Source organism: Benincasa hispida, chromosome 6, assembly GCF_027475165.1.
Source record: "Benincasa hispida cultivar pf3 chromosome 6, pf3_genome.v1.1, whole genome shotgun sequence".
NCBI classification, from domain to species: Eukaryota; Viridiplantae; Streptophyta; class Magnoliopsida; order Cucurbitales; family Cucurbitaceae; genus Benincasa; species Benincasa hispida.
The window spans coordinates 58,161,215-58,175,505 of NC_143483.1; the positions used below are offsets into that span (position 1 = coordinate 58,161,215).

General features: G+C 32.3%; 1 protein-coding gene across 1 annotated transcript; it reads right to left on the reverse strand.

Moving 5' to 3' along the window:
- Window positions 1–2,128: 2,128 nt before the first annotated feature.
- Window positions 2,129–13,517, reverse strand: MSH7 (MUTS homolog 7). Its single transcript, XM_039035313.2, has 17 exons — window positions 13,086–13,517; window positions 12,306–12,858; window positions 11,582–11,677; window positions 11,411–11,466; window positions 11,076–11,142; window positions 10,728–10,823; window positions 10,271–10,402; window positions 10,150–10,183; window positions 9,996–10,043; window positions 9,254–9,453; window positions 9,048–9,174; window positions 8,691–8,971; window positions 7,959–8,150; window positions 5,665–6,078; window positions 4,869–4,965; window positions 3,443–3,570; window positions 2,129–2,799 (listed from the first exon to the last, which is right to left on the reverse strand). The coding sequence occupies exons 1-17, from the start codon at window positions 13,397–13,399 to the stop codon at window positions 2,356–2,358; spliced, it is 3,279 nt and encodes a 1,092-aa protein (XP_038891241.2). The 5' UTR covers window positions 13,400–13,517; the 3' UTR covers window positions 2,129–2,355.
- Window positions 13,518–14,291: the final 774 nt, after the last annotated feature.

Consider the following 14,291-nt stretch of genomic DNA (forward strand, 5'->3'; position numbering starts at 1 on the left):
AGTTACAGAACAAGTTGCAAGCCTCTTCGTTTGGCTATATAAAGAGTTTTGCTTGATTGAATTCAATAGTTGGTGCTACCGCCTAATTGGAACCTTCTCCTTACGCCATCTCCACCACCACAACAGTCTGGCAAGCTTCCACCTCGTAGACGATGAGCAAAAGATTAAACTCGCTGGCTTGACACGTCCATCCCTCTATCTTTATCTCTATTTCTGTTTCGTTGTTTATATTTTGCTTCAAGACATTGAAGTAATTTGCAATCATCATTCTCTTGTTTCAATACATATCACAAACTTCATCTCCTTTATCTCTTATCCATGAACAACAAACTTTTCGTGGGTTGGGTTGTGAATAATCATTAATCTAATAACTAAAATACTAGGTCCATTTGATTTAGTGTGCACATGCTCCATTGCTTGCATCCATCTAACAAATCAATTTAAATAGAAACATTCAACTATTCAAGAGAACAAGTGATTGTGAATCTCACTAAATCAAAACAAGAAATGTTTTTCCACTCGAGAGAGCATAAAAATGCACTCTTACATTCTGAATGACCATAAGCGTGCATCATAGAGATATGACATGTGGCTAACTCACCGAGAGGTGGAGTTTATTAGGGTTATGAACATGAATCAAATTTTATATAGAAGTTTAAAGGATTTATGATTTGTTCTTCCAGCTCCTTTCTTTTCCATTTGTATCTTTCCACTTGTATCCCCTTGCTTATGAAGATGGTTGTGCATCACACTTCCATCCTCATTTATTTTAAATGTATATATTGTTTTACTTTATAAACCCATTCACCATACATTCATTTATAATCGCCACAAAACGGAATGCATAATCATATTTGCATGCTTCAAAGATCATATTAATCCCATATTCGACCTCGATCCTCGAGCTTGCACTTAGGCTCTTGATAGGAAAATTTGTAGTCAACATTCATCAACCATTCACATTTTTTAAATGTTATTTTGTTTAGTTTTCACATCATGGTTTGAATTTTGAAAACAGATTTAAAATATAGATAACAAAATTGAGCAGTAGTAATGTTTATAAACTTAAATTTTAAAAATAAAAATAAAATGTTAGGAACCTATGCTTGATAACCATTTAGTTTTTTGTTTTTGGTTTTTAATTTTTGTTTATGAAAATTAACCTAAATCATCTACATTTCTTAAAATGTTTTATATCTTTCCTAAGTATAATGGTTGAATTCTTAACCAAATTCTAAAAACAAAAACAACTTTTTGAAAGTTATTTTTTTAGTTTTCAAATTTTGACTTAATTTTTTAAACCATTTGTGAAAAGTAGATAACAAATAAAGAAATTTGATAGTGAAAATAATATCCATAAGCTTAATTTTCAAAAACAAAATAATTATCAAACAATCTTATCAATGTTTTATATTTAAAAATTTAGATCTCATTTAGTAACCATTTGGTTTTTTGTTTTTAGCTTTTGAAAATTAAACCTACAAATATCACTTCCACTTCTTGCTTAGTTATATAATTTGAATTTCTACCAATGTTTTTAAAAACCAATCCAAGTTTTGAAACTAAAAAAAATTTAAATTTAACCAAGAATTCAACTCTATTATTCAAGAAAGATGAAAAACGTGGTAAATAATTAAAAGAAAATAAACTTAATTTTTAAAAACCTAATGGTTACCGAACAATGCCTTGGTTTTTTCAAAAACAAATTTACTTTCAACTTAAAAAATGTCAATATATATATATACACACACATAAACGAAAGGAAAATACAATGAGTTCTTATAATAAAAAAAAATAGTACTCATGAAAATATATCGTGTTAGCAGTACTCTAATAAAAGCGCTTAAATAACATATTTGTTAGTTCCATTCAACTCAACTAAACTTTTTTCTAAAGAAACACATCATACAATATTAGCATTATTCAATTAATAAAATTTACCAATAGAAATAGTCTTAAATTACCCTCTAAAGTTAGAAGCCCAAATAAACACAATGTTTAAGAGGGGCATGGTCTACTCTAAATTAACTGTATAGCCTACTGCTACAAAACTTGAGATTCTACTACTACTACTACTACTATTATTATTATTATTATTATTATTATTATTTCTGCATATTGAGATCAATTCATTCAAAAACATAATAAAATAGAATAGAGTATTTTTCTGTACAAAATATGAGCCCTCAAATAATAAAGGACCTAAAGTAGAACCCTAAATGCATTCATTTCTTAAATACAAAAATACTCTCTTAATCTAAAACTACGCCATTAGATGATATAAACTTCACAGAAGGAATTTCCTACGTCATGCTTCTTCCTACAATGCCATATTCTATCGTACCATTTATCAACCTAGCACTGATATGATCTCTTAAGCTCATACCATAAACAAAATAATGTATCGAAAGCATCATTTTCGTCGAGATCATTACCTCTAAACTCCGAGACTGTGATTAGGGTTTTTAACCACTCTTCATGAAGAGTCGAAAACTCCGATCGTTGCTCACTCGATTTGAAGTTCTCTCTGATGGTTTGCTTCATCATTTGGCTAGCTCTTGAAGCTGCTTCCACAACTCGACCCGGGATTCCAGCCATGGTTGCTACTTGCAAGCCATAGCTTTCAGGGCACGCTCCGGAGCGAAGGCGATATAGAAAAATGAGCTCATGGTCGTTGAATGTGCAGGCCATGTGTTGAAGCATGACGTGAGGATGAGAGGCAAACTCCTTTGTTAGAGGGTGGTAGTGAGTAGCAAATAGAAGTCTACAGTTCACCTTTTCTATCAATTGGCGAAACACCTGAAGGAATTCGCAGCCATACAATATCGTTTGATTAACAGGGAATTTATTTGGAAGTAAATTCGTAGTAGCAACTATATACTACAGTTTATTACGTATTATATGAATTATGACCATGTTCGAGTATGTAATATCATTACTATATATCCTTACGACATGTTTGAGAGTAATTTTGAAATGGTTAAAATCACTTCTTTTCATTTTCAAAATCACTCCAAAACATGTTTTTCAATTATTCAAAATCAATTTTGATAACATGAAAATTACTTCTAAACGTGTAAAATTAAACACCAAATTGATTTTAAATAATTAATAGTATGTTTGGAAGTGATTTTAAAATGGTCAATATCACTTTCGTCAATTTCAAAATCACTCTGAAACATATTTTTAATCATTTTAAATCAATTTTAATAGTATGAAAACTAAGTTTAATCGTTTAATCATTTAAAATTAAACATTGAATTGATTTAAGTGATTAAGGTGTGATTTTGAACACAACAAAAATGATTTTAATTATTTTAAAATCACTTCAAGATTTTTTTTAAAAAAATGATTAACCATGTAAAAGCAACGGTAGAAAATTTATGCTAAAAATTAGAGAATAATTGTGAATAAGATAGAGTAAATCAAAATGCAAACTCACAGCATATGCAATGGCATAGCCATCAAAAGTGCTGGTTCCTCGGCCGAGTTCATCAAGAATAACAAGAGAGTCCTGAGTAGCATGTTGGAGAACTGAAGCTGTTTCTGAGCATTCAACAAGGAATGTGCCTACATAGTAACACACGAACAGACATGGATTCACTGTGTTTTTGTTTCACAACATATATTTGGTACTATTGAAATTTGTCTGTCCATGCATTTACCACAAACCAAGCCTACCCTTTGGGAACTCATAGGTTTGTGTAGATTTATAGCGTGTTTGGAATAACAGGTGAAAAACTATTCTTTAAATCAAATCAATTTTACTAAGTCCTTAAAAAAAAAAACTAAAACAAACTTCTTAAATGATTTTAGAGGATGAAGTGTTTTCCAACACATTGTATAAAAAAATTTGGATTAATTCAACAATCATCTTTGGATGATCTAGAGTTTCTAAAAATTAACTTTTAAAATAATTCAAGTTTTTCCACCAACTTTTTATATATTAAGATTTTTTTAAAAAAAATACTTTTAATTTAAGCAATCCAAATTTTTAATTGTTTTAAATTACTTAGAAGTGTTTGGGATAAGGAGTTGGTTATTAGAAGTGTTTGGGATAAGGAGTTGGTTATTATAGCCCTAGATTATTATAGTTGAGTTATAATAATTTGCGTTTGAGGTGTAGATTATTTTAGTTTGGATTATAATAATATGTATTTAAGGTATAAACTATTTGAGAGTGTTTGGGACAGTGAGTTGATTATTATAGTTAAATTATAATAGTTTGTGTTTGGAGTGTAAATTATTTTAGTTTGAGTTAAAATAATATGTATTTGAAGTGTAAACTATTTCAGTTTTAGAAGGAAATAGTAAAAACCATAGCAAAGAATAAAAAGGATAATAAATGTAAAATAATAAAAATTGTAGCAAATAATAAATGTTGTAATAAATTAAGATTTTAAAATAGTTGATTGTAACTAATTAGATAATACAAAATAATATTTACTGTAGCAAGAGATGGTTATTATAATCTTAAGATAATCTAATTTGAGAAAAAAATAATAAAAACGATAACAAAAAATAAAAATGGTGATCAATGTAAAATAGTAAAAAATGTAGCAAATAGCAATTACCATAACAAATGGAGTTTTAAAATAATATTATAGCTAATTGAAATTACAAAACAGTATTTACTATAACAAGCAGTAGTTATTATAGTTTTAGGATAGCCTTTCCCCCAATCGCTTATAGTTTATAGAAATTTTTATTTGAAAAGCATTTTTTTCACCCGTTATACCTAACACCCTAGTAGTTTAGCCTGATGCTTGGTTTGGTCATTCTTTCACCAATTATATCCTCCAGTTTCTTCTCGCTTTGGCTCTCCTAATACAAAAGTAATTCTTATCACAAAAGATAAATAAACTTACTTTCTCCCGTCATGATTCGATCAGTGGCACCAAGTCGCGTAAAGATGGTATCAACGACTGAGAGCGTGCATGTCTCACAAGGTACATAGCAACCCAACTACAATTCAACAAGAGTCCAGTTAAATAACACTATGTTTTATGCTCGTTAGATAACTTTTTGGTTTTGAAAATTATAATTATTTTATCACAATTTTCCTTACCATGGTTTTCAACTTATCTGAGTAAAGATTGAATTCTTATTCAAATTCTAAAAATAAAAACAAATTTACAAACCATGTAAAATGATTTTCAAGACTTGATTTTATTGGTAAACACTCCTAAAAAGTAGACTACAAAACAAATTAGAAACAAAAAGAAAAACAAAAAAATAAAAGGGAAGAGTTGAACTATAAGCTTTAATTTTCAAAAACTAAAAACTACGGCATTATCCTATAACTATTTGGTTTTTTGTTTTTTGTTTTTTGTTTTCTAAAATTAAGCCTATAAACAACTTTTGAAACCGAACCAAACCAATCAAGCTTATTAACACTTCTTCCACTTTTTTATCAATATTTTCAAAAACCAAGCTTTTTTTTTTTTTTTTTAATTTGCCTAAGAATTCAACTCGTGTACTTAAGGAAGATCCAAATTATTGTAAGAAATTGAGAGAAATTGACTTAATTTAAAAACAAAAATAAAATTTTAAAAGAAAAATGAATAATTACCTAACGAGACCTAAACAATTACCAAATGGAACCTCGGATATCAACAGCTATAACAAGAACTTGTGTCTACGATAAAGAAATATTCAACAAACCTGTGCAAGAACAACAGCTAGGCAAGTGGAACGAAGAAGTGTTGATTTCCCGCCCATGTTTGGTCCTGTTAGAAGCAGAGTACGGGGATGGTAGCCATCTTGATCGGGACCAAGGATTATATCATTAGGGACTGGTGTTTCTCCACTCTCCACAAGGGCATATGGATGCCATAGCCCTTTAATTTTAAGAACTGGCCCTTGCTTTTCTGGACTCAACGTTGAATTATTCGATTGAGGCAAAATAAGAGGCCTAGACATGGACCCTCTAGACGTATGAGCAATGACTGCAAATGATCTCAGCACATCAATACAATTGAGGGCATGGATTACTTCAGACCATTCAGTAGCTCTTTCTACAAAAAACTCAATCAGTATAGAGAGTCTTTCGGCACTGGAATCCGTTACATCGTGGTTCTGATAAGAGATTATAAACAAGAGGGATAAACATTTTCAGACGAGATTTCCAGCCAAGAGAAGATATAAGATGCAGTAAGCAGGATTAAGGATTATAAAACTGTAGAATGTTATTAGCCTTCAGAGCTGCAAGGCGAGTTCTCTCTGTTTGTGGCTCGATGAAGCTTTATCTGGTCGGTTCTTGAAAGATAAACCTAGAGTCCTTTGGAAAAATGTCACTAGCGCTATTCCATGGCTTATCTAAGAAGCACGAACACGGATACGACATGACACCCTAGGGCCTATTTCGAACAAACCAGGCCACGGACAGTTGGGGATCCGCTCTTTATTATTTTTTTTTTTTTAAGGATATATAAGTTTAGCATAAAATGCTAAATGCACTCCACTAAAAAATAATAAAATGTCAAGTTATTATTTCATTATAAGAGACGAAATGCTTAGGTTTCTAACTTCTGTTTATGTTTTCTTATTTTTGGTTAAAAAATGGGTTTTCCATTTGTTTTTTCTAAACTTAATTTAACATATAATTGATTTGGACTTTAAATTTTGGTCCAACATAAAACGTTGGAACATTCTCTTTAAAAAATTTCCTGGACGTGTCCAGACATATCCCCACATGTCTGAAATTAAAAATAAATAAATGAAAATAAGACAATTTTGTGTCACACACGCGTTTGGAGTGTGTCCGACACTGTCCATGTTTCATAGCATGGCTCGTTTAGAAGGAAAGAAATGTGAGGGTTTTCCTAGATAAGTGGTTCTCTTTTTCTTCTTTCTGTGATTTTGTTCAGTTTACGGCCTCTACTTGGAATGCTCAGCACATGTTATTTTGTAACTACACTTTTGGACACCGTTAACTTAGGTTGGAAGGTCTTTTTGTAATCCTTCCTTTAGGAAAAGGATGCCTTATCCCTTGTTTGGTGTAAGTTTTTGACCTTGAGAATAAGGGGCAGGAATGGAAAATGATATTCTATCACCATATTTAGTACAAGTATTTAACCTTGAGAATTGGAATATCTTATTCCAAGATATTTTATATTCTCATCCATGGATTGGATGGATTTTCTCCATTTTCAATGCTGTTAATATATTTAATTTTTGTAAATATATTTAAATTAAATTTATATTGACATATATAATTAATTTTATTAATAATAATACTGATATAATAATTTATTTTATTAATATGAAAAACCATAATCTTTTTAGAAAAATATGAATGACCATAATTATATTTGCTTAAGTCTCTTTTGATTAGTAATAGATATTAACATCATAAATTATTTATTAAAATTATTAATTAGTCTTTAAAAAAAATATTAATTAATTAATTAATTATAAAATAAGTTAATTTTTTTCAATTAAATAATCTTGTATACTTGTACTTCTAGTTTTAATCTATAATCATAGTTATTTTTTTTAAAATTAAAAACATTGTTTGATTATTTAATTGATAATATAAATGTGCAATATAAAAAATTTAATTGATAATAAATTTATTAAACCGAAGAGTGAGTGGGTAAATATGGTTAAATGTTAATGGTTTAAAATTGATTTAATAACTTAATGTAATAAAAATAAATTAACGAACGAAAATTAATTACTGAATTAATTTTCATTAATTTTATACTTTATAATTTAAAAAAGTATAACACATTTTCAGACATTCTATTCTCATTCTCGTACATAACCAAACACAGTCATCTTTGATTCTTAGACAACTTATTCTCAAACATCTTATATTTCCAAACATCTACAAAACCTTAATCTAAACGGCTCCTTAAGTTATTTTAGTGAGGCTTCTGCCGATGGAATAATATTCTGTTTCTCGTGTGTATATATAAACAACTATAGAATGTGAAAGAAAGTTAAGGGCACACCTGATAATCTGGAAACTCGCTATCTACAGCTGCTTCAAATTGAGTGAGGAATTGATTAAGCCCGCCATTGCCGCTGAGCTGTGGAAGTTTAACTACTTTTGGTAGAGAAATAATGCAACCTTCCTTCTGGACTTGAATTAATAGATCCAATCCAGTCTTGAGGCCCTTCACCAGAGACCCGAATAGTTTAACCTGCATCATATTATCAGTATTCGCATAGTGTGTTGATACAAGTTAGGAATGAATCATCATCCAAATTGTTGCTTCATGTAAAACAAATGCACAGAGAAAGTTGTCAAAACGAGCATAGCTCAATTGACATATGACATAATGTTTGTAATATTAATCTCGAAGTCAGAGGTTTGATTCCTCCACTCCACATATTATTAAAATCATGCACAGAGAAAGCTTGGGAATAAATTACAAGATAAATTATGTGGACATAAAACATGATCCAAGTAATAATACAAAATTTACAATTACATCCCCCACGATGAAAATAAAAGAAACAAGAACGATTTTATGATATAACCTTGAATGATGGTCATGTGAGTGACACAAATCTAACGCCTCCCAAATCACAAAGGAAGTCAAAACTAAAATCTCTTTGAGACCAAGAGTAGAAAAAATAATTAAACGCTTATGTTCAGTATAAGAATCCCATACTTCCCGTTCGACATACGAGTGTAGCAATGACATTAGATTTGCTGATTATACATATATTATACTTACCCGCCGTTTCTGTAACTTTTTTCGAATCAATGGTAATACAAGAGAAGCAGATGACTGGACAGTAGCCTTAATCTGTCCAAGCAACCTCTCCAAGTCCGGAAGCTTGCGAAGATAGGTGGTGCCAAGAAGTACCATAACTTCAGATTGTGCCATCAGTTCTTCAACCACATTAAGCCTATTGTTTATCTCTTCAACATCTTTAAGAGGATGACAGATCCATAACCTCAAAAGCCTCTTTCCTGATGATGTCACGCAGTTATCAAGATACTTGTACAGTGTACCTGCAACATGAGAATCAAAATTAATAAAAGATGTTTGTCCAGTCTTTCAGACCTTGAATTCGAAACAAACACCTACCTGATGGACCACCATCATCATTGTTTCTGAAAATTTCAAGATTAACCATCGTTTGTCCATCCATTCTTAGGCAGCCTCTGTATACTTGGTATGGCAGTAAATCTCCATTCCGCAAGACATCATCTAACTGTAGGAAATGGGAAATCATAAATCACAACAGTTATGTGATAAAGCATATATCACTGTCTCATATAAACCATATTTACCATCAGCCTTGACATGTGATTAATAAGTCCTCCAAGTGCACATAGAGCAATGTCATCATGGACTGTGCTTTCGGTTGCATGATTCCACAAATTCAAGGAGCCTTTAAAATATCCTTTAGACTGGATCAAAAGTTTAACCTCTGAAGTTTCTAAAAAATTTGTCACTTGAGACCCTGATGTGAATTCTAGAGCAGTGGAGCCTAGGAGATGAGCAGAATAAGAACTTCGAGAATAAATATTACAGCTCAAACATTGTGAATAAAAAATCAAAAGCTAGTTTTTCAGAACACTTCCAAACGATCTTTGATTATCAACAACTTGAGAAATCAATGGTCAATTCTTTATCATTCTGATAACCTACTCAATTTGTTTAAAATATATTAATTGATTCAGAGTTGGAAAAACATCGATCATCATGGGAACTAAGGGGAAAACATTCCAAAGCAATAACATCAAAACACATTCTTAGTTCACCAATAGTCAATTTTCAATTTAAATACCATGACTTGAGTCAATCGCTTTCAATTTAAATCTCGTGACTTGAGAACAATGTAAAATAAAATTGCATTAACTTCATAATTGAATTAGTAGTTACTCAAGTAAATAGTAGCTACTAAGAATTTGACAGTGGAAAAAGAGAAGACATGTAACATCAGACATATGACATATGTGATGAATAAAAAGGCAAGCTTTTCACTCATCAAAGGAAATTTCTTATTTTTAAGACACAAAAAGAACCAACCAGTTGGAGAGTACTTCTTGAGAACTTTTTGTGTTTCTTTAGATAGTCCTGCACAAAATTAAATTGTGTACGTTATGGTAAAATTCGCCAAAAATAAATATATCAATCAATTAAATGAAAACCTAGAGTCCAAGATGAGAGGAAAGATTTTCACCTCTAGCTTCATATATTATTTCCTTTGGAGACACCTAGAGAAACCACAAAGGCACATATTACTATCAGACTTGCAAAAGCAAATAACATAAATGCAAAAAGAAAAATTTTGAATTGCCTACTTGCATCAAGAGCGCACCCAAAGCAGCGAACGAAGCATCATCTTTGATAGAACCAGTCCAAAATTTTAAAGCAGCACAATCAACAAATGCAAACCCGTATGCAATTGAATTATTCTCCAGCCCACAGCTCTCCTAGAGAATGAAGCATACTGTCAATGTAGCTTTATCATGTAATGTTTATTTTCATCATCGTCATCTAACATAATTTCCTAATCCAAAATGAGATTTCTAATGGTAATGCCATGGAATAGATCCCTCAACTGTTGATTAAGTGTGAACCTTTTCAATGGGTAAGAACTTTTAAATTTTGTTTGAAGAAATGAAGAAAAATAAATATATGCCTCAAACTCATAACTGAAAGAAAAAATGACAATTTAAATTATCTAGAATCACAATTTTCATTTTTCTAACAAGTCCAAATATCAATTACATACAAGATTTTAATCAAAATCTATACCTCTTTGATGGCAAGCAAACAAACAGCATCAGGCCCAATGTCACCGTCGGCCTTGGTTGATGGAGTGACAACCTGCACCAATTTCCTGGGTATCACCTGCAATTAACAAGCCAGAAATTAAATTGCTTCAAGTATAACATCCAGATCCCGAAATATATAGAACAAGAAGAGAGAAGCACAACTATCTTATGAAAATTTTGAAAATCCAAATTCAAAAATCATCTTGATGTACATCTACACAAACACTTGGCACAAAAATCCATGTGAATATGCAGAAATCAAAACTTTGTAACGATTATGCAGAAATCAGAATCAATGTCCCCGTGATATTTGAAGTGACATACTTACAGAATTTGCACCTCTGGTTTTTGTTTGATCTGAAGATTCCAACTGCTCAACTCTCCCAACTTTATAACTTCATAAAGGTTACCACAGAAATGTGTCACCTCACATGCTCAAAATAAATACCATGCAAACAAGATGCTGAAGTAAATTTTCATTAAGGTTTTTAATCAGCTCTGATGCCTCTAGTTTACTCATTTTCTGTTTAGTCGCCTTCACCCTCTCTCTACTTCAGATGATGCCTCAAGTGAGAACAAAAGCATGCACATCTTATAGAATGCAATCTGGAGAAACATAAATAAGCATCAGGTGAACAAAACAACAGAGTTCTCTATCCTTACCCGCAAGCAACAAGTTTTTGAATGGCATCATCAATTCCACTCTCAGGAACACCAACCTAAGTAGAATAGGCAGTATCACATGAATATATGGATAACTAAAAGATAAAGAAATAGATAGACTGGAAATTAAAATTAAATTTTCTTTTAAAAAAATGATTAATTTTATTTAACCTGCCTACATTTCCCAACACCGCTTAATGTCATTTTCCAATCAAGCTCCTTGTGACCAATTTCAGCATCTTGTTCATATAACTCATAGAACTTCCCCTGTGATGTGCAAAAGAAATTTCATAATCTGATGTCAATGAATCAAGGTAATGTACCAATTACACATTGAAAAGCATCTACCAGTGAAAGCAAAATCTACCAGGAGCATAAACTGTGTGGAAGAGGAAACCCCTCACTGAGATAGAGAAAAATCAAGCCTAGCAAATAATATGTTATACCTTATTAATCTATCATTGCAAGTGCTTACATGAATAGGTCAGAAAAAATGGATCTCAGCCCAAAGTAAAAAAATGATTTCTGAATTTGAAGTAAATGACATCCCTTGAAAAAGTAGACTACAATTCCCATTCCTAAATTCAAATTCACCATTTTCCTATTCCTCTCACTCCATCTTTTCTTCAATGAAGGATCCAAATTTGATTTAAATTGATTCTCATTTGGACAATTCAAAAAAATCCACAGCAATACAGCTCTTTTTTTTTTTACGGTTCCAAACTTCCAGTGTAACCTTTATAAACATGCTACTAACAATTCGTATGGTTTAAAATTGTGGAGATGCCTAATTTGGCACAGGCATCACAAACTCAACATAATCGATATGATAAAGACATATACTGAACTCAAGAGCTAATTCATGCAGTGGTGCTGTTGAATAATATGAACTAACCACTTTGAAGAAAAGCAAAATGTCCATATATTGACATTTCACATTCCAGTATTGTTTTTGTGATGCTGACATTTTCTTCAGGACGTCAGGTGGTATGTATAGTGTTTTTTTATCATACAGAGGATGGTCAGGCCTTCTACGGTTAGCGTCTCTAACTTGAGAGGGATTGAGCCACTCAAATTTGCTAGTTGCGTCAGAAACTTCATTGTGAATCTTGTTCAAAGAGTCCTGAAGGAGTTTAATTCTTTTGGTACTATCCTGCAAAGAATCACCACTGCCATCCACAAAAGAAACCTCTTGAGATCTCTTCAAACGAGAGATAGAAGATCGCATGCCAGGTGTTTCTGGTCCAGCAATGTCATCGTCGCTTTCAATATCCAAGACAGATCCTCTATGTCCGTTTAAATTTGCATCGTTGAGTTTACCGTGATGCCTAGAAGCTATATCTAGTTTCGAAAATTCTTTTGGATCATTAACCTTACCAGAAATGGAAGGTAACTGAGAAGAATCTTTTCGAACCTCGTTGTGAGAGAAATCTTTTTGAACCTCGTCCCTACAGGATTCATTCATCCATATTAAAATCCAACTCTATAATAGAACAAGCCACGAATTTAAAAGGATTGTCAGAGCAGAACCGCATTTAATTCTTCGAAAAACAAGAGACAACGATGCAAAAGCAGTTCAAGAACAGTAAAGCCGATTCGAGAGGAGAAAAAAAAATGTAGTCTATCGTCGACTAAGAATCCAAAGACCTACTTGCTTAGTTAGTATCAACATTACCTCTCATTCGCCTTACGTTTATCATCGGCTCGTACAAATTTGTGCATGATGCTTGAAAAGAGTGAAGAACCTCTGTTCTTCTCAATCGCCGGCAAAATCTGGCGAGGCACCTTCTCCGGCGGAGTGTCGGTTCCTCTAATCTCCAGGGAAGGATCCGCAGTGGTCTGGATAGCCGACTGCTCCAAACCGGCAACGCTTGGTTTCGGCGGAAAGCGAGTGAGCCGCTGACTGATGGGGGAGGCAGCGCCATCAGAGCTCCGATTATCGGACGGAGATTTTTGGAAGAAGGATAGCAAAGATTTCTGGCGCTGCATTTTTCGCGATGAATTGTGGAAGCTTCGGTAGAACTGGAGATGGCAGTATAAAAGAAAATTGCAATGGTTGGAATTGGCGCCAAAACTTTTGCGCCCTTTTGAGTGCCCTAATCTCCAATTTGATGAATGTTTCTCGAATTGGTAATTTATATTGAAATGTGGCATAAATTACATTTTAGCCTTTCTGTTTTAACTTTAATTTCTAATTATCTTTTTTATTTTTTAAATAATGGATCCACACGAAACAAGCATGAAGCCTTGAGTTTTTTTGTACGGGTGACCGTTAAGATTGATGACCCGCTCCTCACAAATGTATTAATTCTAACCTTCTACTTACGTCACATCCCCTATCGCTTTTTTATAATGTATCGCAATAAGCAATGTATACGGTTCGTTTGTTGTGTATTGTTTAATTTTCTCATAGTTTGTTGTGTTTAGAAAAAAAAAAAATGCGATAGTGGAGTCTAACGTAAGGAGAAACGTAAGGAGAAGGTTAGAATTCATGTATTTTGTGGTGGTGGGTCGTCAATCATAAACACACTTGAAAAAGAGTCATTCATACAAAAACCTCCTGAGCCTTTTTCGAAACAAGCGAACTTTGGTTTGGGTGACGCATTCTTGCATTTCTTTCTTTAACATGGAAATTAGATTTATAAATTTAAATTTTAAAGAGGAATTACTATTACTAGCTATTTTATTTTTGTTATACTTTTTTTAAAAATAAGGGCCTGTTTGGATTGACTTTCTAAGTGTTCACAAACGCTTTTTTTTTTTCCACTTATAAATGCTTATTTAAATACTCGGGGGACATTTGGGAAGTTTGGGAGAGTTGAGTTGGGTGGGCAAAAAAAGTTCACCCAGTGTTCTGCCCACTGGTAAAACAAAAACGATG